General features: G+C 43.7%; 1 protein-coding gene across 49 annotated transcripts in view; it reads left to right on the top strand.

Annotated features, from left to right (window-relative positions):
* Window positions 1–22,469, top strand: part of TCF7L2 (transcription factor 7 like 2) — a 271,190-nt gene extending 248,721 nt beyond the window's left edge. For 4 of the 49 annotated variants that reach the window (XM_077258011.1, XM_077257969.1, XM_077257967.1 and 1 more), the window contains 7 exons: window positions 8,014–8,139; window positions 8,230–8,389; window positions 8,774–8,881; window positions 11,709–11,757; window positions 12,314–12,364; window positions 15,776–15,848; window positions 20,108–22,469. In XM_077258011.1, coding sequence (XP_077114126.1) covers window positions 8,014–8,139; window positions 8,230–8,389; window positions 8,774–8,881; window positions 11,709–11,757; window positions 12,314–12,364; window positions 15,776–15,848; window positions 20,108–20,534 — 994 coding nt within the window. In that variant the 3' untranslated portion in view covers window positions 20,535–22,469. Of the gene's footprint in view, window positions 1–7,998; window positions 8,140–8,229; window positions 8,390–8,773; window positions 8,894–11,708; window positions 11,758–12,313; window positions 12,365–15,775; window positions 15,849–17,043; window positions 17,117–18,235; window positions 18,265–20,107 lie in introns of those variants that run through there. The other 45 variants (XM_077258015.1, XM_077258014.1, XM_077257990.1 and 42 more) reach the window with 32 other exon arrangements.
* Window positions 22,470–23,684: the final 1,215 nt, after the last annotated feature.

Below are 23,684 nucleotides of genomic sequence, written 5' to 3'. Positions count from 1 at the left end.
GTAGAATTCTGGCTTCAAAAAATGTTTTTCTAACATTGTAAGCTACAAATTATAATACAAAATAATTAGATGACAGATAAATTATAGATTTATGTTTGATATAAACATTTCATGTTATATATAATCTATATTTGATACGTCAGATATTATATTTTACAAGGTTTTATAGATCAGATATGATATATATTTCTTCTTTATATTATATTTGTTTTTCAGTTATTGTGTATATCAGGCTGCATATATTCTAAATATTACATAGATCAGACATGATATATTTCATTGTATATATTACCGGTATTTTATATTTCATATTCTATAAATGACATACGTCAGATATTTTACATTTATTCTTTGTATTATCTTATCTATGTTATTATTATATATTATGTATTCATATTGTAATGTAATTTAATATATTATCCAATACTACCTTATCTATATTTCTGTGTTCCGTATTATTCTTTATATTACATAGATAAGAGCCTGTATATTCAATGACATATATTATTATCTAGTATTATTTTATCTGTATTTCTCGGCTCCGTGTTATTCTATATATTACATAGATCAGAGCCTCTATATTTAATGACATATATTACCTAGTATTATTTTATCTGTATTTCTCGGCTCCGTGTTATTCTATATATTACATAGATCAGATTTGATCATCTCAATAACTTCTGGGCTCCCAATGATGCATTGTTGCAACAGTGACACCTCCAGGTTAACACATGAACTACACTCCATAGACTTACAGAAGGGTTGTGCATAATGTTTTATTTTTTTCCATTGTCGGCAACTACAAAATATAAAAAGTTAAATTATCATTCCAGGCCAAGTCATTGCCTGATTTCCTGATGTGTCTGTATGTCGGAGTCTAGGATGTGCTTTAGTCCTGGAGTTCATCTGTAGCAGTTTTTTTCTGACCTTTAGATTAGGCGGCCCTGTTGGTCTTACGCTGTGCAGTAACTGTAGCGGTTTTTACTCTATCAGTTATTGCAGTCATTATACCAGTTCTCCGCCTCGTGGTGACGGCAGACGATCGATATTCCTCTCGTAAAGCAGTAATGGGTCGAGATCTGCTGAAATATTTATTATTTTATGTTTAAGGAAACAATAAATCATCATGGGCGCATTCACTTGTAGCAGTTTTTATGCGATTTGTAATGTGGGAAAAAAAGTAACGTTTTACGATAACAATGAAATTAATGCGATTTCTAAAATTTCATTATCAAAAACACAAAAAAAATCAATGAGATTTCCACTGCGGTTTTCTGGCCATTGCCTGCGGTTTTCATGTGGAAAGAAATGCTAAATGTGAACGGAGTCAGACTGTCACTGAGGGCTCTCCGCATGGAGATACGACTGGATACATTGTTTCTTGTGATTTGTAACGTCTGATACAATGTTACATTGTGCTTACCCTGCTCCATAGTGCAGCAAAGTAGCCGTTATAGGGAGATATATCGGCCTCCTCCGCCCGGACTACAAGTCACAGCCATCCAGGGGGTCAGGGAGTCGCTATAATAAGATTTCTATGTAATTAGCGACACAGTTATAGGAGGTTTTTTGCGATCACTGATTGCGGTTGTGTTACATTGTTGCACGCACCCGTCACTGATGGAATGTACTTTCCTCATTGTTCTTGATACATTATAAAAGTCGCAGATTATCTTATAATTTAAGATTATTGTGAGTTCACACAATTCCCACAAGTTTCTGTTTGGTCCATGGAAGTTATGAGATATTCACCACAACCCTGAATTATAACTTGTGAGTCTGAATGTGTAGAAATGCAGAAAGACAATTGATTGCTAATAAGGCCCCCACCCCGGAAGGATCATTATGCGGCTGCCAAGCGATGGGATTTCTGAGCAATCCTACAGAAGATGACATTGGTCTGATTGATTCTTTATCTTCTCGTCTTCGTCCTGCTAGAAAACCTTCTTTGTAATAGATTTCTATGGCGGATACGTGATCGGAGGCGCACGGTCATTGTTGGATCACTTTTCTGGCGGATAGGACGGATATCAATCAGATTTTGGGAATTTTTTACACGCAGAAATGCAGAAATTGGTCAGATATCTGCACATGTGAAGACTCCTGGAAAATGCAGTAAAATGTAATATATATATATATATATATATAAATATATATATATATCTATCCATGCATTGTGCTCATGTGCAGCCTGTGGGCACGGGGCCCTAGTCTCTATTGAGGGGCCCGGGGCAGGTACTTCCAGATGTGGTGGCCACTTTGTATTCCATTACCTATGGTAATAGATGGCGGTATGGACTCTGCCGGCAGCGGGGGGTTACGGCTCCGCGCAGAGGAAAGCTGCCGGCAGGATTATTATTAGCGAGCCGGACACCTTGGGATTCTTCTTTTTTCTCCTTCCATCCAAACTTGGCAGAATGAGAGGTGTCTAGTTATAAAGAGTATACAGCAAATTAAACAGATTATTGTGATAATGGGCTGACACAAGTACAGGTCCATTAGACGGATGACAGTTATGGGAATGCAGGCGCTGCACCCTGTTCTGTCGTAGCCTTTGATATTCATTCAATGCAGCGCCGGGGCCAGGGATTCTCAGAATTAAGTGAAGGGTCATTATACTTTAAACACCGTGGAGAAACCTAGATTGGCAATTAAACAGCACTTGCTGACACTCGCCGGTGCCACCCGGTGACCCCCTTTCGATTGAGATGTTGGAGCTTGGGGCCCTCAGCATGTTAAATTGGTGAAAGGCACTTCTCCTGACGAGGGCATCGCTCAAACCGTCTGGCTTCAAAGAGAAGCCACATCATGTATAAACCATAAAGTGGGCGCAACGGGCAGGCGAAAAGAAGAAATCCCAGGCAGGAAGAGATGAAATGTGCGAGCAGATAATGATAAATTCAGCGTAAGCGAAGGCAGAACGGCTGCAGCCCATAAAGAGATGCGTCCCACTGCTTATGCATGAAATCCAGACGACGAGATGACACGCGCTCGGGAGAAGCGTCAACAGCGGCTCAAAAAAAAAAAAGAATCCCGAGGACGACAGAAGCCCCTGAGACAAGCAGAACAAAAAAAAATTAGTTGTCCCTAATAAGTCGTCTCATCATTATCTCCTGGCTCCGAGCCATGAAAGGAGACGGGCGTCTAATGAGATGCGATTTTATGCCGGGCGTTTTGTGGGCACCGTCTCACCTTGGGAACAAGGAAACAATGTATCGCGCTCCTTATCTCCATGTAGCCAAATGCACCTTTTGTCTGGATGGCGCAGGAATGTAGCAGCTCGTTACAGACTGCAAGTAGCTACAGGACGAGGCTGAGGGTCCTCATCATCTAACGTGTGGGGGTCCAGGAGCGTAACTTGAAGCTTATGGGCCCCGATGCTAAATCTCCAAAAGGGCCCGCGAGTAGCTCAGGTCTTTAATAGGAACAGTCTTTTCATATGGGCCAAAGGGACCTTTCAGGCCTCATGGGCTCCAGGGCCCGGGTGCAATTACAACCCACCACCCCTACTATAGTTACTCCCCCGAGGTCACAGTGAGGACTGGAGATCCGACTCCATCCACAGTGATACACGAGGCGTTCTGCCGTCGCACTTTTATATCCCGACGCGTTCCAGCTAATCTCCAATGAGCCAAATTGTTTCTGGAAGCTTCTATCCTCCGAGACATCGCGGCTCATCCTAGAATGAAAAGATCGGCAACTTTATGATGGACTTTGGGGTGGGTGCATCCAGTTTGGCGTTTCCTGTGTCTGTCATTTAGAAATGCGCACCCCTTAGCGCATCTGTCATGGTTTCCATGTGTCCGACATGGACTCCAGCTTTACTGGCCTTCGTTGTCCGCTCCCCTTCTAAGCCCCACTTAACCTTTGTAAGACGCGATGGAGCAAAGCTGCGCAGAAGTGGCCGACTTTTATCAGACCGCTTCCTGATTTTAAACAAATGAATTTCCCCTTTTATAACCTCTACGTGCTGTCCGCTAATATGGGGAAAAACCTGTCCTGAGGCCGTGTGCCCACATTACCGAGGTTTTGGGGGAGTTTTTTTTCTCCCATAGCGTTTTTTTCCCGAAGTGTCTTCTGATTGGGCAGTCACCAGTTCGAGCGCTTCCCACCCGGAGCCGCATCCTAGCAGCAACGTTCTCTTTTTTCCCACCAGACTTTATTCAAAACCTGAAGTGGAAGAAAAATGCTGAAAAGACCGAACATGAACCGTAGAAAGGTTTTATAATAGAAACGAGTCTGAAGAGTCTGTAAACGATTTTCCTGCAGTTATCTTTGGAGTTGGCCGACTCAAAAAAATCTAGAACCTCCATGTGCACAAACACTTATTCCCCAGGTGCCATTATCTGCAGGGTCCGTGCACACGTTCAGTGTTTGCTGCAGATTTTTGCAGAGTGTTGGTAGGAAAACTCTGCTCAACATTCGTGCATTTTTTATACGTTTTTATTTTTCCCATTTATTTAAATGTGTGAATAAATAAAGCTTTCAGATAATCTTGTAGTTATGAGACCTTTTAATGGCCTGCTGGCTCGGTACAGGCCACTGCTGACCACAGTCCACAGATCGGGAGCCTGGCAACATGGTACAGGCCACTGCTGACCACAGTCCATGGATCGGGAGCCTGGTGGCTCTTTGCAGGCCACTGCTGACCACAGTCCATGGATCGGGAGCCTGGTGGCTCGGTACAGGCCACTGCTGACCACAGTCCATGGATCGGGAGCCTGGCAGCACGGTACATGCCACTGCTGACCACAGTCCATGGATCGGTAGCCTGGTGGCTCGGTGCAGGCCACTGCTGACCACAGTCCATGGATCGGGAGCCTGGTGGCTCGGTGCAGGCCACTGCTAATCACAGTCCATGGATCGGGAGCCTGGCAGCACGGTACAGGCCACTGCTGACCACAGTCCATGGATCGGTAGCCTGACAGCACGGTACAGGCCACTGCTGGATACAGTCCACGGATCGGATCTTGGTGGCACAGTACAGGCCACTGCTGACCAAAGTCCATGGATCGGGAGCCTGGTGGCACGGTACAGGCCACTGCTGACCACAGTCTGCAGATCGAGAGCTTGGCAGCACGGTACAGGTCACTGCTGACCACAGTCCGTGGATCAGGAGCCTGGTGACACGGTACAGGCCACTGCTGGACACAGTCCACAGATCGGGAGCCTGGTGGCTCCGTACAGGCCTCTGCTGACCACAGTCCACGGATCAGGAGCCTGGCGGCATGGTACAGGCCACTGCTGGACACAGTCCACAGATCGGGAGCCTGGTGGCTCAGTACAGGCCTGCTGACCACAGTCCACAGATCAGGAGCCTGGCGGCATGGTGCAGACCACTGCTGGACACAGTCCACAGATCGGGAGCCTGGTGGCTCAGTACAGTCCTCTGCTGACCACAGTCCACAGATTGTGAGCCTGGTGGCATGGTACAGGCCACTGCTGGACACAGTCCACAGATCGGGAGCCTGGTGGCTTGGTACAGGCCACTGCTGGACACAGTCCATGGATTCGGAGCCTGGCGGCACTGTACAGGCCACTGCTGGACACAATCCATGGATCGGGAGCCTGGCGGCACGGCACAGGCCACTTCTGACCACAGTCCACAGATCGGTAGCCTGGCAGCACGGTACAGGCCACTGCTGACCACAGTCCACAGATCAAGAGCCTGGCAGCATGGCACAGGCCACTGCTGGACACAGATCGGGAGCCTGGTGGCTCGGTACAGGCCACTGCTGGACACAGTCCACAGATCAGGAGCCTGGTGGTTCGGTACAGGCCACTGCTGACCACATTCCATGGATCGGGAGCCTGGTGGATCGGTACAGGCCACTGCTGACCACAGATCAGGAGCCTGGTGGCTCGGTACAGGCCACTGCTGACCACAGACCACAGATCGGGAGCCTGGCAGCACGGTGCAGGACACTGCTGACCACAGTCCACAGATCAGGAGCCTGGCAACACGGTACAGGCCACTGCTGGACACAGTCCACGGATTGGGAGCCTCGTGGCTCGGTACAGGCCACTGCTGGACACAGTCCACAGATCAGGAGCCTGGTGGCTCGGTACAGGCCACTGCTGACCACAGACCACAGATCGGGAGCCTGGTGGCTTGGTACAGGCCACTGCTGACCACATTCCACGGATTGGGAGCCTGGTGGATTGGTACAGGCAATTGCTGACCACAGACCACAGATCGGGAGCCTGGCGGCATGGTACAGGCCACTGCTGACCGCAGTCCACAGATCGGGAGCCTGGTGGCTCGGTACAGGCCACTGCTGACCACAGTCCACAGATCGGGAGCCTGGTGGCTTGGTACAGGCCACTACTGACCACAGTCCACAGATCGAGAGCCTGGCAGCACGGTACAGGCCACTGCTGGCCACAGTTCACTGATCAGGAATTCCTATTATTGGTACATTGTATAAGAAGTTCTTCAACTTTCTATTCCATGTTTCCCCATTTCCTAGATCTCTGCTGACTACAAGTCTTAGATATAAAGGCTGTAAACTCCGCTTGACCTAAATGTTCTCACACCTGAAGTTCTGTTGTATCCAGTCTTAGGATCCTCTTTTCTCTAAGGAGCCTCCACTCCAGACTGATACATTGTAACAAACTGCCAGGAGACAGATCTGTGCTGCTGATTGCGGATCGGGTTTGCCTGGACTGGATGAGATTAGGCCCGTTACCATTCACTGACAGCAAGCAGAGATCTTGGAAATGTTGAGAAATTAAAAGTCTGTTAGAAAGTGACAAAACTTTTAGTTTAATTAAGGTTTATTTTCATAAGAGCAGAAAACTCTTCTTCGTTGTAGAGGACACAATCCTAGAGCGATGACTACTCCACCCAATGTCCGAGCAGCTGCCTGCATAATGGGAGGTCACCGACAAATATGAATGAACGTTCACATGATGTCGGATCGTCCTTTCAGATGATGCCCCATAGGACATACAGGGCCTTGGGGTGTTGTTATTGGGCCCTCTGTTAGCCAGAGCGGAGCCTGCATTATACGGCCCATTCATTGTGAGGGAGATGATGGTTGTGATTATTCCTCCACTGCTCCCCATTCAGCCATTGAACACCCCGGTGACCCCATATAGGGCAGATAGAGCGGCCACATTGGCATTGGGGCCCCTGCAGCTGTGCCCTTCATGTGTGCCATCATTTCTGTATGCAGATCAGTCCAGCCATCACTACACTGCTCATCATCCGCTCTCAGACCCCCATAGTAAATGGTCTACGTCCATGACGTCCAGAGCCAGGTGGGAATGTTAGTACCTGGAGCAGACGTGGGAGCTGTGAACAGATTACGGGGCGTCCATGAATATTAACCCTCTGTAGTTTCCATTATAATCTATGTGGGTGGTCAGTGTCGCCCGCGTCCTTTGTGGGGTCTCCAAAGATCTATCCAGATAATATGTTTAATTCTATAGGTGAGGTATAAAGAGGCGCTGCATCAGCATCTGCTCTATACGGCTGGCAACTAAATGCAATCTATTACTCTCTGTCATCAGCCATTTCAGGCTGGCAAGTGAATGATATAAGGACAGGTGAATATCCTGTATTGCTCGCTGTTATCAGCCACTGCAGATAATGCATACAGCAGGATTCATGGTCTGCTCTGTAACGCTTGGGTGGGCTCCTCTGGATAATATTGGGGTCCTAGTGAGGGGGTCGCCCTGTCACCCGCATGTACCCATGGAGCAGACATTTAGGGGCAGATATCATATTGGGGGGGCAGCGCTGACGCCTCTGCTTTATATGGGGGTAATGCACTTAGAAGTGTGGGGTTGGGGGCTGATCTTTTGTGGTGGGCCGTCCTGGTCTATGTCTAGGTTGATTGATGTCCCGTTTTGTTGGATCAGGTTTTATAAGCGCATTCTGTGTACGACGCTGCGGTATATGATGGCGCAATGTAATTAAGGCTAATGAATGACTATTATGTTAATGAGACACCCCTCCCCTTTCATTCATCTTTATTCTGACGATTTACACAGCTTTCTATCCTCCAGATTCCCCCCACACATGGTACCGCCACACCACAGTTTACACACAACTGGAATCCCTCATCCCGCCATAGTGAACCCAACCGTCAAACAGGAATCGTCCCAGAGTGACATGGGATCGCTGCACAGCTCGTGAGTCCGCGCTCCTGTCTCTGCCCGCCGCCCGCACAGCGCCCCCCGCAGGGAGAAGGTAACCAGTGCGCTTCTCTTCCTCTATTGCAGAAAACATCAGGATTCCAAAAAGGAAGAAGAAAAGAAGAAACCTCATATAAAAAAGCCTCTAAACGCATTTATGTTATATATGAAGGAAATGCGAGCAAAAGTGGTCGCAGAATGCACATTAAAAGAGAGCGCCGCCATCAACCAGATCCTCGGCCGGAGGGTACGTGTCACTACGGGCTCAGCCGTGGGTCCAAAAGGGCATCGCTGCTTACTCAGAATGCTGGGGGTTGTAGTTCTCAGAGAGAGATAATAAATAGATAGATAGAGAATAGATAGATAGATGATAGATAGATAGATAGATAGATAATAGATAGATAGATAGATAGATAGATAATAGATACATAATAATAGCTAGATAATAGATAGATGGTAGATGATAGATAGATAATAGATAGATAGATGGTAGATGATAGATAGATAATAGATACATAATAATAGATAACAGATAGATAATAGATCGATAATAATAGATAATATGTAGCTAGTAGCCCCTTTGTACCTTTCTGTCCTATGTGGTGTCATTTCTTTCCTCTCCTCCATACAGTGGCACGCGTTATCGAGAGAGGAACAAGCGAAATACTACGAGTTGGCGCGGAAGGAACGACAGCTGCACATGCAGCTCTACCCCGGCTGGTCGGCAAGGGATAACTATGTAGGTTCCTATGTAGGTGGTATTTATTCCCCTTCTATAGAGACTTACAATGTATTCTTGCAGGACTGATCCGATGACTGTATCTGATTGCTTAGTGCAGGACGTGGCTTCCTGCCGCTGACACTGAATGCCTAGAATAGGGTGCGGGGCTTATAATGCACCCAACATTGTGACAAAAGTTTCTTCATGATATCTGCCTGCTGTAAGCTGACCCAGATGTATGAGAAAAGTGTCCGACATGTCTCACCAGATGCACCAAATCTGGGCACCGCTCGGATACATTATAACAGTGATAATAAATATCCCGGATGGGTTTAGTAAAAGTTGCAGGACGGCGAGTGCAGACCACTAAAGATGGAAACCCCTTCACTCATCAGTCTAGAAAGCGAAACCCTGCAGGGTGTGCAGAGACCCTGACAGGCGAGGGTCTCCCCCATAAACCCCTCAGCATTGCCCACTGTTTGCCTTAATAATAATAATAATAATAATAATTTTATTTATATAGCGCCAACATATTCCGCAGCGCTTTACAAATTATAGCCTTCTCTTCATTCTCCGCTCCATGTTTTTCTCTTCCTTTTATCCTTTTCTTCCACTCACTCCTAATCTGTATCCTCTATTCCTCTACTTTTTATTTACTTTTCCTTTTTCACTTCCTTTCTTTTTCTTCTTTTTTATATTTTGTTTCCCTTCTTCCATTTCCTTTCCTATCTCTACCATTTCTTACTTCTTTTCCACCTTTCTTTATCTTCCTTTCTCTTGTTCTTTCAGTTACTTTTCCTTCCTCATTTCTATTTTCTTACTTATTCTCTTTGTTCTTTTTCTTCTTTTTTACTCCTTTGCTTTCCTTCCTTTTTTATTTTTCTGCCTTACTCCTGTCCTTTACTTTTTTACTTCCTTTTATATTATCTTTGTTCACTTTTTTATTCTTTTCATCTTTTCTGTGTTTCTTTTTCCTTTCTTGTCTTCATCCTTTCTCCTTCTTCTTCCCTACTTCTGCCTTCCTCCTTTGCTCCTGTTCCTTTCCATTATTTCATTTTTCTTTCCTATTCGTATACTTCCTTTCCTTTTTTTCTTTTCTTCAATTCATTACCATTTTCTATTTCTTCCATTCTGTTCTCTTCTTTCTTTGCCTATATTTCCTTCATTATTTCCTTCTATCCACCACTTTTATTTCCCTTTCTATCCCTGGCTTCTATTCAGCTTTGTTTCTTTTGTATTCTCTTCTTACCCTTTTCTCATTTTGTTCCATTGTCTTCTTTTCTTTGCCCTTTTCCTCTTTTTGTCCCTTTCTTTCTTATTGTGTTTATCTATTTTCTGTCCTTTCTTTTATATTTTGCCCTCTTATCCCCTTTTTATTTCCACCTCTATCCTTTCCCTTTTTCCTTTCCTTCCTCTATTGTTCCTTCTTTTTGCCTCTTTCTGAACTATTTCTCCTCTCTTTTCCTTCTGCCACTTTTCATTTTTTTATTTTTTCCTTTTCTACTCTTTTTTTATTTGCATGTGTTTTTTTTTCCATTTCTTCCCCCTCTTGTTGATGTGTATCCTTTTTGTCTCTTTTTTTCCTTTCCGCTATCCTCTTTCTTACCTTTCCTCCTCTCCTCCCCCCTTTACTTTCCTAACATTTCTTTATTCTCTCTCAATGCGCTCTTTATTTGCCTGCACTGTTCCTTATTTTTCTTCCTTCCTTCATTCCTTCTTTCTTTCCCTCCTTTTTTCCTTCCTTCATTCCTTATTTTCCTTCTTTCTTTTTCTTCCTTCCTTCTTTTCCTTCCTTCCTTCTTTTTTCCTTCCTTCCTTCTTTTTTTCGTTCCTTCTTTTCCTTCCTTCTTTCCTTCCTTTCTTCTTTTCTTTCCTTCCTTCTTTTCCTACCTTCCTCTTCCTTCCTTCCTACCTTAGTTTCCTTCTTTCTTTCCTTTCTTCCCTTTTTCCTTCCTTCCATATTTTCCTTCCTTCCTTTTCCTTCCTTCCTTCCATCTTTTCCTTCCTTACTTCTTTTCCTTCCTTCCGTCCTTCCTCCCTTCCTTCCATATTTTCCTTCCTTCCATCTTTTCCTTCCTTCTTTCCTTCTTTTCCTTTCTTCATTCCCTTTTTCCTTCCTTCCGTCCTTCCTTCCTTCCATATTTTCCTTCCTTCCATCTTTTCCTTTCTTCATTCCCTTTTTCCTTCCTTCCTCCCTTCCTTCTATATTTTCCTTCCTTCCTTCCTTCCATCTTTTACTTCCTTTCTTCTTTTGCTTCCTTCCATCCTTACTCCCTTCCTTCCATATTTTTCTTCCCTCCATCTTTTCCTTTCTTCATTCCCTTTTTTCTTCCTTCCTTCTATTCCTTCCTTCCTTCTTTCCTTCCTTCCTTCCTTCTTTTTCCTTCCTTCCTTCCTTCCTTTCATATTTTCCTTCCTTCCATCTTTTCCTTCCTTCCTTCTTTCTGCTCTTTGTACTCCTCTGCCCCGTGAATAATACATGTGATGGATGTAGAATGTATCAGGTCACTTTTCTACTTGTTTGTTGTGTCTGTGTAGCATGATGGGAGCAGTAGTTGGCCTCTCATTAATGACTGATGGACATCATTTCCTGATTGTATCTGTGGCTGATAACTACACGATGTAACGATCTCCCGACCCGGGGACATTTCTCTATCCCCCAGTAGACACTGGAGACCGCCATGGCTGGGAGGAACTTGTGCATGCTCAGACCCTGAGGCCGCCAGTTGGTCGGCCATTGTAGTCACCTGTCTATGTTGATGGAATTGTATCAGTAGTCCGGATGGTCTTAGACCATTTCCCCCTGTATAAACTATGTCTGTCCCTTTTGTTTCTGTCTCTTCAGGGGAAAAAGAAGAAGAGGAAAAGAGACAAGCAGCCAGGAGAGAGTAACGGTAAGTAGCCCCCATGATACACCTCCCCCCACGTCACCCCTCCCCCACCCAGTGGACCCAGGTTCACGAAACACTACCCACTGGAAGGTGCCCGCACTCTGGTATCAGTGCCCAGCATTGGCTTCCAGACTGTACAGCCCCTGCGCTGGTGATTAGTGAACCCCATGTATATTGCCCCCATAACCCGTCCATATATTGCCACTGCCCCCAATGCCATTGAGATAAGCTGTAGACTTTGCATGTAACGCTAGATACATTGTATCCTGATGTAATATTAACTGTAAATGATTGACAACCAGCCTGTAGATTAATGGCGACATAACGGTGTGGTGTTATCATACGTGTGCGAGCATGTGTGCGTCTGTGTGCGGGTGTGAGGTCTGTGGCCGGGGGTCTTTGCTGCATGCTTTACTGGGGTAATTCCCTGTCCACACCCATGTTTAATGAGGCATTAAGGAGGTTTGCCCCCACTGCATAGTCAATCTGATATATAGCGCTATATATATATATATATACCGGTGTCCAGACTATTGTGTAATTTGTTCTTATTTTTCAGAACACAACGAATGTTACCTAAACCCTTGCCTTTCACTTCCTCCGATTACAGGTGCTAAGCCATTTTTGGCCTTATTCCTCTAATTTTTACCTTTTATCATTTTATTGTTTGACTTCTCCCTGACAATTTTACATTTTTATGCATTTTACTGCCATCATAATTTATTAACATGAACCACTTCCTGTGAGAGAGGACGGGAAAGAGAAAGAACCATCGCAATGCAAGTTTGTAGCAAATTGTTATCACCGCCGCGGACACATAGTTGCTCTGGCTTTCAGCTTTGGGGGGAGGGGAGTGTGTTAGTACAGTAGGTTCTAGAATGCTGGGAGTTGTAGTTCCACAGGTCGGCGCTGAGAGGTGTCTGGATACGACTTTCACTACTTATAGTTTCTCCTTTTCTGATACACTAATGATTAACCCCGTGCTGTCGCTTTGCAATTTAACATGAGCAAGTTCCTCTCCTCTGGCGCCATATAGGGGGCACTGCCGCCCATGGGGGGAAGAGCCCCAAATATGATGCGAGAGCAGCCCCAGGGTCATGCCGTCCTCCCCAGACATGAGACGCATGGTGGGCAAGGACTGAGACCTACCGCTTGCCGCATGATGGTGGCGTGAGAAAAATGGCCCTAGTTAGTCAGGAGCCTCTAACGTGTATTATATGTATCCAGGTGTTTGGAGCTATGAGTCCTTTTATTTATTGCTTGTTGAAACCTCTGCCCATAGCACAGGACAAAGGGGAACAGTCCAAAACCAGTCTGTGGGATGTGGCGTCACCTTGTGCAGAGACAACCTTGGTCTTCTAGTTGCCCCATTTGCCCTCACTAAGTGAATACTCAGGGGAGGTTCTCTGCTCCTCATAGGAGTTCTCTTCCGGCTGTTGGTCCCGCCCCTGCTTTGGAAAAAGAAGAACAAGACACTCCCATAACTGCGCACTAAATACAAATGTGCATAAGATCTTTTCTTTTCAGATACCTCCTGCCTGTAAGCGGACACAGGTCAGGACCATGTCTGACTTATCGACGGCCTGCGCATGAAAAGTTCTGATAGTGAGTTGTGCAGAACGTCCTCATCACACATCTTAATCCCAAGTAAGGTCAATCACCTGCTTGATGGAAGTAGCCCTCTTCTTTAGTTTTGGGCAGTGGTGGTCCGGCCCCTGCTTGCCATAGGCGACCTCCGTGCTACATGCGCGTGTGCACAGAATTCTGTCTGATGAGAGCTGATGGATTGTAACAATGTGCGGCCGATCTGAAGGCTGTTACCTGCAGTGATACATTGTCTGCTCAGGATGGACTCGGCCTCCTCATGTCCACAGTCTATTCACTGACAGCAAGCAGTAAGCTGTCTCTGTATAAGGCCATGTTCCCATCTGGGTGGGATGAGGCGGATCCCATTGTCAGTCTTTGGGGTCGGCGCTGTCTGTCCTGAGATCGACGCTGTGCTGTCTCTGGCTTCGACGATAAAGGTCGGTTTTTATATTTGTAGATGATATTTTTTGCTTTGCTTTTTTTTGTTACTCTGGTACATTGGATATTGGACAACTTCCATGCTGACAGTTTCCTTCACATGTATAATGATGGGGGCATCGTTTTGTGCCCTAGAATTGGCCTCGCCATCCGCTTGCACTGGTCGTGGCCGGGTTGTCACAGTTGGCTCTTGTGCAGACGCGCAGTCAGATCCCGATCCCTCGTCCGGTCACATGTATGTTTCGCAGGTTGCAGCACTTAGTCACGCGCTTTAAGCCAGAGCATCCATGTGAGGGGAGGTGATACGTACCGTCATCCCGGCGCTGCGTGGGAAGGCGATTTGCTGCCTCGCCCCATTGCATGCTGGGTACAATGTGTGACCCTTCCCCCACAGGTCGGGGCGGTCTCTTCTTTGTTTCCTGTCATCTTTCAAACATTCTAAAAGTTCCATGCCTCAGCTTCCAGCACGTCCTATAATGCATCCTAATCACGTGTCTGTATGTTCCCCGAGAATGTGTCCTCATAACCGTCTGTTTCCAGCGCGCTCCCGACACACTAACTACCACAATGGGAAAAGCGGGGAAATCAGACATTGCTCCAAACAAAGGATTCCCAGAAAAACCTCCTTAATCTAATTTCTCTTATGTCATTGCTTCCAGAAAGTGTTTTCGCTCCAGCATGCTGAACTCTCCGCTTGTGTTTGCTTCCCCCAATCATGCTCGCACATTGCTTCAAAGGCATGCCTCATGGCCGCTCGTCCTCCGCTGTCTGCTCCATCTCTCTCGCTCTCTCTTTACATAAGTTGTGACTTACAGAGAAATCCATTGACTGATAAGCACTTTATAAAGCTGCAGTATCCCCGGGCCGTGTGCGCACAGGAGCAGGACTGCACAGCCGCACATGCTCAGCTGACGCTTCTTTTATTTCTGGGGGGCGCACATACTTTAGAAACAAGTGCACATAATATTTTATTGGATGTCCTCATCCTTTTTTTATATCACATGCTTAGAGGGAATCTGTGAGGACGTTTTTACGTTTAGATGTATTGATATGAGTGTGCATGTGCCCCCCTATAAAAATGATCCGCTGTGCCTATCATAAGAAATCTAGTGTGCAGATCAGGCTGAAAGTGCACAATGGGCGAGTTCATACGCTTAGATGGCAAGTGCATGGACACGCCCACAGTGCACTTACACCCTGATTTGCATATGATTTCAGCTCTGGATTTCTTATGATTGGCACAGCCAATCTGTACAAGAAAGATGCATTTTTGTTATAGGGGGTCACATACTCGCCCATTTCGCTGCATCCAAATGTACTGACAGGTTCCCTGCAATGGGGTAATATCACTTATAACATAAATGGTAGTAAACCTGCTCACTGGCACAAAGTCCGTGAAAAAAGGTAAAGTTAAAAACAATCTCTGAAGTTTAGCCCAATATACGAGAGTGGTGTTCTCCAACTGTTGCACAACTACAACCCCCAGCATGCCCTGACACCCTGCTGTGAGGAGTAGCTTTACAACATCTGGAAAAACGCAGGGTTAATTTAGAGGTAGGAAAAAAAGCAAAAAAATTAGAGAGGCCGTGTCCAATCACATTCAGTAACGAGGAATAGCAGCTGTGATACAATGTAACGATTGCAGCACAATCACAAACAACACAAAGTGTAAACATCTAAATAACTGCATAATGCAGGGAAGAGATCGGAAGTAAAGTGACACATAAGGCAACGTCCGTCTGACATTACCGCATCGGTAGCCGAAATCTGGGGATACTGCGGCTTTAATTGTCTCTGCCAATGAAGCACAAGTTATGCAAGGATCATTTTTCATTCTATGAACTTATTTTACTTACCTCTGTGATTACACAAATAATAATAATGACGTTCTGCGCTTTTTTTGCAATTAGTAACCGGTTCATTGATTTTTATTTTTTATTTTTTTATTATCTTTTCTGTTCCTTTTTCTGCTCGCTTCTGTCTTGAACCCATTCAGACCTCAGCGCCCCTAAGAAATGCCGAGCGCGCTTTGGCCTTGATCAGCAGAATAACTGGTGCGGTCCTTGCAGGTGTGTATGGTTATTCCAGATTTAGATATGGCTGGTTTTACCAAGTTTGTTTTTATTTTTGTTTATTTCTTTTTTTATCTGGTAATTTCCCGCTCTGCATCTAAAGCTAACGGCTAGTCCATGAAGCGGAGGCCGGACCCTTCGGGTGGGCTCCACGAGGCAGCGTAGTCTTTATGATTTAAGATGGGATTTCAGGGTCAGTGTCAAGTACTTCTGGAATAAGACCTGGTTCCCTTTAATAGTAGACATGGTGGTCCGATGACCATGGCCAAGTTCATGAGAAAAGTCTATAGACCAAGAGGTTGCCTGCACACCAAAAGCCTCCTAAGAAAAGGTTTTGAGACAAGTTCCAAACGACCCACATTTTTTAAACTTTTCCGCCAATGACCCATCACAGGGAACGTACAGGTAGCGGCAGTACAACCAATGCCCTTTACCCTTCCCCCGCATTTTTCTCATTCTTTAATCTCCAGCCTCTTGTCCATCACAGTATTTAACAAGCTCGCTGACGACCATTGCTGCCTGCTTCTCATCTTCATCAATAATCTGATTAACACCCCGATAAACTGGGCATTCCTGTTGCAGTGAATACACTTGAGCGAAACACAAATGCTGCAGAATTGGCTCTTTGGTTTCTAGTTGTTGACTGTGCAAGACGAGAGCTTGTGAGATTTCGTCCCCATCCGTTTTTTTTTCTCTCCATTGGTTGCATTTGTATTTACTGCGGACGTTGCCCGTTACCTTTGTCTTGACCGTATTGGTGTTGGACCTCCCTTGGCCTCATGAGCAGTCATCAGTCTGTCTCCGTACTTTCCGTAGACCGTGTCGTCTTGCACTTTCTCTCTATGCATGGTCATCCATTAGTCCATGAGGTATCACCCACCATTGTCTACCAAAATCATAGCTCCAATTTCTCCCTCCGTCCTGGATCTGATTGACTGATGCCTGACACTGGCTGTTGTATGCATCCCACACGTCGTAGAGCAGATCGATGTCTGTCTCCATCCAATTGGCCATAGGTCTTTCTTGATTATTCTGGACGTTTGTGCATGTTAGCCATCGACTGAAGGGGGAATTACCAAATAAAAAAAACAATCTGCATATTCTGTAGGTAATCATAGTTAAGAAAAGTGTCTGCAATCGAGCAGTATCCACCATTTTGTTGTATTTTTGTGTGTTTACATTGTGCTAACAGATGCAAATGCTCCTAAGAAGTGTCGAGCATTGTTTGGACTTGACCGACAGAATCTATGGTGCAAACCATGCAGGTATATTTATTACAAGGCCCATGGGGAATAATTCAATTCCGTCTGTCCTTCCAAGATCTTTCCAATGAATCTTCTTCTTTCTGTCCTCTGGTCATTACTGGTGGTGGTTGGACTTTATACTTTTTGTTTCTATATTCTTTGAATTTCTGGTGAAAGAATCTTGATCAAAATTGATTAAAACCAAATACAGTCAAGATCCAAAGAATTTTAGTACCTTTCCTCCCAAATGGGAAGATCTTCCTACATTACATAGCTCAAGAATAAAATATCCTGTAGTCCTTTACTCTGAGAGTAGGGTTGAGAATTTTCTTGAGATTTTCTCCCAACCATCGTGAGGACATTGTCAATCCCGTAGTTTGTCCCAAGATTAAGAGACAATGAGTTACAAACTTGTTACAAAGTTACAAAATTGTCCAAGACACTAAACAGTTTCCACTTAGATCTTACTACACCTGTACCCTTCCCCAAATGCCCATTTCCCCGATCTATACGTCCTACTTGGACTTCTTAAAAATCCAGTGATGTAATTTGTCGATCTTCCTCAATCTTCGTTGATAATTTCCTCCTTTCATCCCGATTGCCGTAAGGAGGTGGAAATGTGTCAAGCTTGGCCCCAAGGCTTTGATATCACATATTTAAGGATAAAGCCCCTCTTGATAGATGCTTCTGATTTCAGAATTATTGTTTTAGAAAAACATCTTCTTGTAGCCCCTAATGTCAAAAATGTAGAAAAATCTCATAAAGATGAAAAATAGAAAAGAGAAAGCTAATAGAAGGAACTATCAGCTTTGATATAGCGGTAGGATCATTGGTATAACCGAAGGGGCTTTCTCAGTTTTCTCCTCCTCGTAGGTCGCCCCCTTTTTACCACAGTGGTCCCCATTGTACCAGTCTGACCTCCGGATAACCACAGCACAATGTTGCATTGTGAGCACAATGTCTTATGATATGATGACATCTGTCTTAATGTGACATCACTAGTGGAGCATGTGTATCAAATGTGATCAGATAAGGGGGGATCAAATCAGCGGACAAACCTTGGTGGAGGGTCTGAGCATTCTAACTTCTTTCTTATTGATCCTTTGGTTAAAACCTGTTATTTCTTTATTCTGATGCAAGCAGTCTTTGAATTTGGAATGTAACAATGGTAGGTATGTGTTTTCTCCCTCTCTGTGTGTAATGTCTCTTCATCTCCTGTCTCATGGTCTTAGTTTGTAGACCCAAAGACCATTGTAATGGGGCACCAAGTATCATTCACTTGGAAGGTGGCGAGGGCGTCACCCTTGGGCCCTTCCTTTCAATAATGAGGATGCTCATAGCCTTCCATTACAGACACGATCATCTTCTACATCTGAATTTTGCCAATTTTGACCAGTACAGATGAGGGTCATAGTATTTGCTGCCCTTCTCCACCTCAATAAGAGACTGAAGAACTTGCTAGTGGGCTCTGTGCAGGAATGCCAGTTTTATAAAATGTAGAGACTTTGGCTCACACTGCCATTATTAGACATAGTCATCCATGCTAGCTACAATTTCAGCGAATTGACTGCAAACCTTTCTAACCACTAACAAGAAAGTCTTGTCCCGTCATCAATGATATGAAGTCATCGCTCATGTCTTCTGTTTCATTCTGTCATTCATTTTCTGCCATTAGCATTTCAGCCCTGCATGCTTCTTGTCACCGGGGTGGTTGGATAGAGTTTAGATTACTATATTTATTATTTTTTGGGTCACTTTGGGAGCTTAGATGATATTTTTGCCACCTCTGGTCACTGGAGGAGTTGAAAGTGCTGGTGTTTATTGCACCCAAGGTATAAGCTCACTATATTGACAGTGACAGTGTATGACCTCTAAAAATGGACCTAGAATCCTCATTAGTCTTTAAAGCTTATTATGGTAATATTTCATTCCACCTCTGGTTACTGGTGGATCTAATTGAAAACACCTCCAGGGGTATATGAAGCTCAGAAAGGCTGTGGGTACTAATGGAACAAATTTATAGTGTCCATGGATATATATAAATCTCAATATGATGACATTGGTGTCATCCCTGGGGACTAGTGGAGATAAGATTAGTTATACATCACTGGTAGTTTATGAAGCAGCATTCTCATAAGTTTGTGGAGCTAGGTATGTTAAATTTCACATGAGCTCTGGTGACTGGGAGAGCTATGGTGACTTTTAATTAGAACATGAACAATATTTCTTAAAAAGTTTATATTACACCTTTGGTCACTAATAGAGCTTAGGTCAATTGCAAATATGGCAAACAGTGATATGTAAAATACTTTATGATGGCACCGCCTCTGGTGACTTGTGGAACTACAATTGATCTTCTGTAAATTATACTTACAGAAGGTGATTTAGCATAGTATAGAGGAAATTGTACCACCTCATTTGACATGGAGAGCTAAGATTAACTTTATGTAGTTCCTCAGAAATCATTTATGATGCTTAGTATGATGAAATATATTACACCCCTGGTCACTAGTAGAGCTTGGATCAATTAATATAGAAAACCACAGTGAGATTTAAAATATTTAAAAATGGCACTATCTGTGCTAACTTGTGGAGCTGCAATTGATCTTCTGTAATGTATTATAGCTACAGAAGGTGATTAAGCTTAGTATAGGGGTAATTATACCAGTTCTAGTGACTGGGAGAGCTCAGATAAATTTCATTACTGTCATTTCTGACGCTTAGTGTATATATGATATACATTACACCTCTGGTCACTAAAGTAGCTTAGTATACCACCTGTGGAACCCAGTTATTTAGCTGAAATTGGAAGAATTGGAATTTGTAATAGAAAGCTGATAAATGCACTGAAAAAAAACCCCAAAATATATTTATCCACCCCCAATAGATATTCTAATGCTCAGAGCCCAAGGCAGATTTTATTTTTCTCTACATTTTTTGTTGTTCCAGGTGATGTTCTCTGTGTTTTTAATGTCTTTTATAATATCTCATACATCTTTTTCCTGTTTGTAGGAGAAAAAAAAAGTGCATTCGCTACATACAAGGTGAAGGCAGCTGCGTCAGCCCGCCCTCTTCAGACGGAAGCTTACTAGACTCTCCTCCTTCTTCTCCCACCATGCTAGACACCCCTCCAAGAGACTCCACGCCACAAACTGAACAAACACAACCTCTATCTCTATCGTTGAAGCCTGACCCTCTGGCCCGGCTGTGCATGCCACGGTCACCTCTGACAGAAAGTCCGGCACGAAAGTCCAGCAACCTGCCAGCTCCAATTTGTCAGAACGGAACAGATCACAATCACCATCCCAGTCCATTACAGTCTTCAGCTCCTTACTCCTTGTCACTAACACAGCCGTCAACCTCCTTCCCTCCTCCTCATCGGTCCTTGGCTGGAACTCAACTTCAGCCCCTTTCACTCGTCACCAAGTCCCTAGAGTAGTCGCTCCCAGCACTGACGCCTCATCCTTTTTAATATTAGTTTTCCTCGTTTTTGATGATTATTTTTTTTTGGGTATATTTTTTTTTAATTTGTGCCAAGTGGCTACTTTAGTAGATGTTTTATGAAGTTCATTGGTCAATATTTGACCTGTCTTTTTTATCTCCGCCTCTCCGATTTGACTGCGCAGAGACCTTCTACGAGCCTCAAGGTCCTGTTGAAATTTGTATCATCAACGTTTAAAAAAAAAAAAAGTCTTTTTAGCATCGGAAGAAGGGGGGAAATTATATAAATATATATATATAAATATATGAAAATAAAAAATGCATAACTGTCGTAGTTCTCATAGGTTCCTTTGAAAAGACTGATTTAAAGAAGAATTACAAAAAAATGCAAATAGAAAAAGAAATGAAGCAATTTTGAAGCAGCCCTCGCGGAAGGAGTTGGTTCTTGATTATTTGTATTAAATACGAGCTTGCGAACCAATCATTTTACATCCAGTTTATACCCTACAGGGCACCATGAATGCAGCGCCCTCTTGTGAAACAACTTTTATTGTGATGTTATGTTGTAATTGTTAAAATGTACAGAAACACAAAAGGTAAAGATGAACAAATGTGTTAATATGCCTTGTTCCATGGTGGTGGTCGCTCTTTTTTTTTTTTTTTTTTTTCTTTTGTTTTTTTGTACATTTTTTTTTTATTTTTTATTTCCTCTGGGCGGGAGGGGAAGGTTATGCTACTTGGAAATTTTGGGTGGGTGCGTTAACTATTTTCAGAGCCATTGGACCAGTAAGTAGTATTTATTGCCTAGGAAATTGCTTGTGTCCTATCTGTTGTCTTTTTTTTTCAAAACGATTGTCTGTCCCCGATTTTTCCCAACACATTGTATAAAGTTTTCTTTTTCTTTGTGTAAGCATCTTATATATATATATATATATCATTTGTACAAGGTTTTTAAGTTTATATATAAATTTATATATATATATTTTTTTTTTTTCTGTATGAAACTCAGTTGCCACCAAATGGACATTTGTAGCTGCATTTAAAGGATCAATATTGTACAAAAAATAAAACAAAAAAACAGAATTGCTATAAAAGCCATTAAAGGAAGACTTGAAATTAACAAGGGAAAGAACCCTTTTTTTCCGCTGTTTTATGTAACGGCGTCTTGTAAATTTACGTTAAGGAACAGGAGACCAGCCTGCGCCGATAGGCCTGTAGACTGTGGACAGATTGATGTGCCAAAATTCCCGGTGAATAATCCCCCCTTGTTTTTGATGCTGTTTTTTTGTTACTCATGTTCTGATGTGATGTTACATAGGTAGCTTTGTATGTAGTTTCTGTCATCTTTAACAGGTATATTTGGTAGGAGGGTGACTGGACAGCATTGAAAAACAATGAGGTGCAAAAAAAAAAAAAGCGAAAAAAAAACAACCCCCCCCATGGGCCAAAATCCTGTACATTAGATTACTTGCGGAAAAAACAGACTGCCAATTCTCTGCTTGCTTGCCGCATATAGGTTTGTAGCAGGCAACTAAAAGGAAAAAAAAAACGGGCATGTTGATGTTGAATAAAAAAATGTCAAAAAAAGCGAAAAACAAAAATGAAAAAAAAAAAATTTGAACAAAACCAAGAAACTCTTCATCCGTTCATTGAGTGCCATTGTATTTGACATGACGCAATCGTAGATCTGTCTCTGGTTTCCTCTGGTTTATTCTGATGCTAATTAAATAACTATAAAAATTTTTGTGAATACTTTGAATGTTTCCTTACGGCTGTGATGTTACCGTTCAGTTCTTTGCTCTTATTCCGATTTTTATTTCAAAATGGTATTTAAAAAAAACCATGCAAAAATTTTTTTGTAATGAATACATGTTCATGCTGTACAGTATCTGTAGCATGCAGTTCTGGATTAATAAAAGCAACTTAGTATGTGCACCGTGTCACGTCTCATCTGTATGAAGGCAGAGGTGGTCCTGGACCAGAAAGGGGCGGAGTCTCTGCATATTTACATAAAATGGGCAGGGCTTGCAAATTCTCCATGATTTAGGATTGCAGTTCCCTTAAGTATGGGAGGAGCATCGGGACTTTATCAACTCGGGGACAGAAAATGCTACATTTACTCTTCATCATCTTCTTATAGATAAGAGGGAATGTTCACTTTCACAACAGAATTTTAAGGATCTGTCACTACAGGGTGGGCCATGTGTATGGATACACCTAAATAATATGGGAATGGTTGGTGATATCAACTTCCTGTTTGTGGCACATTAGTATATGGGAGGGGGAAAACTTTTCAAATGGATGGTGACCATGGTGGCCATTTCGTAGTCGGCCATTTTGAATGTATCTTTATTAATGGCCCACCCAGGTGTATCCATATAAATGGCCCACCCTGTAGATTTCACAATATAAACTGCATAAATGTAATTAACATTATTATATAGATTTTTTTTAGACCTGATAAGGATGGTGTACTTACTTTGAAAATCAATGTCAGAATAAGTGTCAAATCCTGATATTAAAATGAGCATTTATAGTTCAGAGGTAGCATGAAATCGCTAATGAGTCTTGGCCCCTCAGTGCCTGACTGACAGCTATTCAGACTCACCCCCAGTGCCTGACATATATTCAGTCTCCACCTACTCAGCCTGACAGCTATTCAGTCTCCACCCACCTAGCCTGACTGACAGCTATTCAGTCTCCACCCACCCAGCCTGACAGCTATTCAGTCTCCACCCTCCCTGCCTGACAGCTATTCAGCCTCCACCCACCCAGGCTGACTGACCGCTATTATCTCCACCCACCCAGCCTGACAGCAATTTAGTATCCACCTAACCTGACTGACAGCTTTTCATTCTCCACTCAGCCTGACAGCTATTCAGTCTCCACTCGCCCAGCCTGACTGACAGTTATTCAGCCTCCACCCACCCAGGCTGACTGACAGCTATTGTCTCCATCCACCCAGCCTGATAGCTATTCAGTATCCACCTAACCTGACTGAGTGCTTTTCAGTTTCCACCCACTCTGCCTGACAGCTATTCAGTCTTCACCCACTCAGCCTGACAGCTATTCAGTCTCCACTCGCCCAGCCTGACAGCTATCCTGTCTCCACTCACCCAGTGTGACTGACAGCTATTCAGTCTGCACC

Source organism: Ranitomeya variabilis, chromosome 4 (assembly GCF_051348905.1).
Source record: "Ranitomeya variabilis isolate aRanVar5 chromosome 4, aRanVar5.hap1, whole genome shotgun sequence".
Lineage (NCBI taxonomy): Eukaryota > Metazoa > Chordata > Amphibia > Anura > Dendrobatidae > Ranitomeya > Ranitomeya variabilis.
The sequence above is the reverse complement of the archived record's forward strand: the minus strand, read 5'-3'. Positions and strand labels throughout refer to the sequence as shown.